General features: G+C 45.3%; 1 protein-coding gene across 1 annotated transcript; it reads left to right on the top strand.

Moving 5' to 3' along the window:
* Positions 1–912: 912 nt before the first annotated feature.
* On the top strand, positions 913–1,534 carry LOC116889834 (actin-like; the record flags this gene model as incomplete). Its single annotated transcript, XM_032890669.1, is given in 2 exon segments — positions 913–1,302; positions 1,304–1,534. Coding segments are annotated over 2 exon segments (555 nt in total), but the record flags the coding sequence as incomplete, so codon positions are not given.
* Between the last annotated feature and the right edge of the window lie 3 nt (positions 1,535–1,537).

Here is a 1,537-nt window from a genome sequence, read left to right as displayed (position 1 = left end):
CATGTATTCTCTGCACATTGACCCCTAGTACTTCTATGTATTAGCCTTCATCGTCTGAACAAAAGAAGCTTCTTTGATGAGAAGTGAGAATTTCACTTATATATGAGCATGAGGCTAAATAAACACTTAGAAGGCAGCTGGGTACTATATTAATTTAGAAAAGTAATAGTTGTGGGTTATTCTCTAGGGTGTATGATCTCTTCAGCAATCCGTTCTTGACTAGGTTTAGGGAACTAGGGGTGAGTAGGCCTTACACTCAGTCAGACTGTTGTTGGTTAATCCCAAGATGTTACTGACACTATTATGCCATTAGGCATATCTTGCCTGGCTGATATTTTTGTAACTAATACAAAAAAAATAAGTTAACATTATACTTCACAGCATTTGCAGCTGAGTAGGACTGTTGATAACTTTTATTTCATGCGAGTTAAATTGTACCTTCAAACACCATGAAAGCTAACCCTCAGGACAAAGGTTTCCAGCTCAGTTCCAGCTTGACTTTTCCTAATCCCGTGACCAAAGAATGTAGTGTTTTCTGCAATTATTTCTCTAACTCATGACAGGCAATCATGACAAATGGCAATAACAGGTATTGTTTTGTGGGTCTCAAGTGTGAAAGGAGGTGTCTCTGACACTGGACTTTTATTAAATAGCCTATGGCTCTAAGGGTCAAGGGTAGAATCACATTACCACTCAATGTGTAGTAACTTCAATTAACCTATGCATATATGTTTGTATTTTAAGAAGTCGGATGATTTAATGCCATAGTTGGTGAAGCTTATGAATCAAAAACTTTTTTCTAATAGTAGCATTTTGTTAGAGTTAATTCATTTATAATAGACAGGTGCTAAAATAGACTCTAAATATTATGAGTCGAGTATCTCTTATACAAAAATAAGAAATTTCGCTCACACTTCGCCGCCGGCTTACACTGCGCTTCTTTCCGCTGCTCCGTCGTCCCGTCCTCTGCCGATCGCAATGGAAGAAGAAATCGCCGCCCTCGTCATTGACAATGGCTCCGGCATGTGCAAAGCTGGCTTTGCTGGGGACGACGCCCCCAGGGCCGTGTTTCCTTCCATCGTCAGGCGCCCCCGACACCAGGGCGTCATGGTGGGCATGGGCCAGAAAGACTCGTACGTGGGTGATGAGGCCCAGAGCAAGAGGGGTATCCTGACCCTGAAGTACCCTATTGAGCACGGCATTGTCACCAACTGGGATGACATGGAGAAGATCTGGCACCACACCTTCTACAACGAGCTGCGTGTGGCCCCTGAGGAGCACCCGGTGCTTCTGACCGAGGCCCCCCCTGAACCCCAAAGCTAACAGAGAGAAGATGACGCAGATAATGTTTGAAACCTTCAATACCCCAGCCATGTACGTGGCCATTCAGGCGGTGCTCTCCTTGTATGCATCTGGGCGTACCACTGGCATTGTCATGGACTCTGGTGATGGGGTCACACACACAGTGCCCATCTATGAGGGCTACGCCCTTCCCCACGCCATCTTGCGTCTGGACCTGGCTGGCCGGGACCTGACA

Source organism: Rattus rattus, unplaced genomic scaffold (assembly GCF_011064425.1).
Source record: "Rattus rattus isolate New Zealand unplaced genomic scaffold, Rrattus_CSIRO_v1 flattened_line_240497, whole genome shotgun sequence".
Taxonomy (NCBI): domain Eukaryota; kingdom Metazoa; phylum Chordata; class Mammalia; order Rodentia; family Muridae; genus Rattus; species Rattus rattus.
This window is presented reverse-complemented; position numbering and strand designations above follow the sequence as displayed.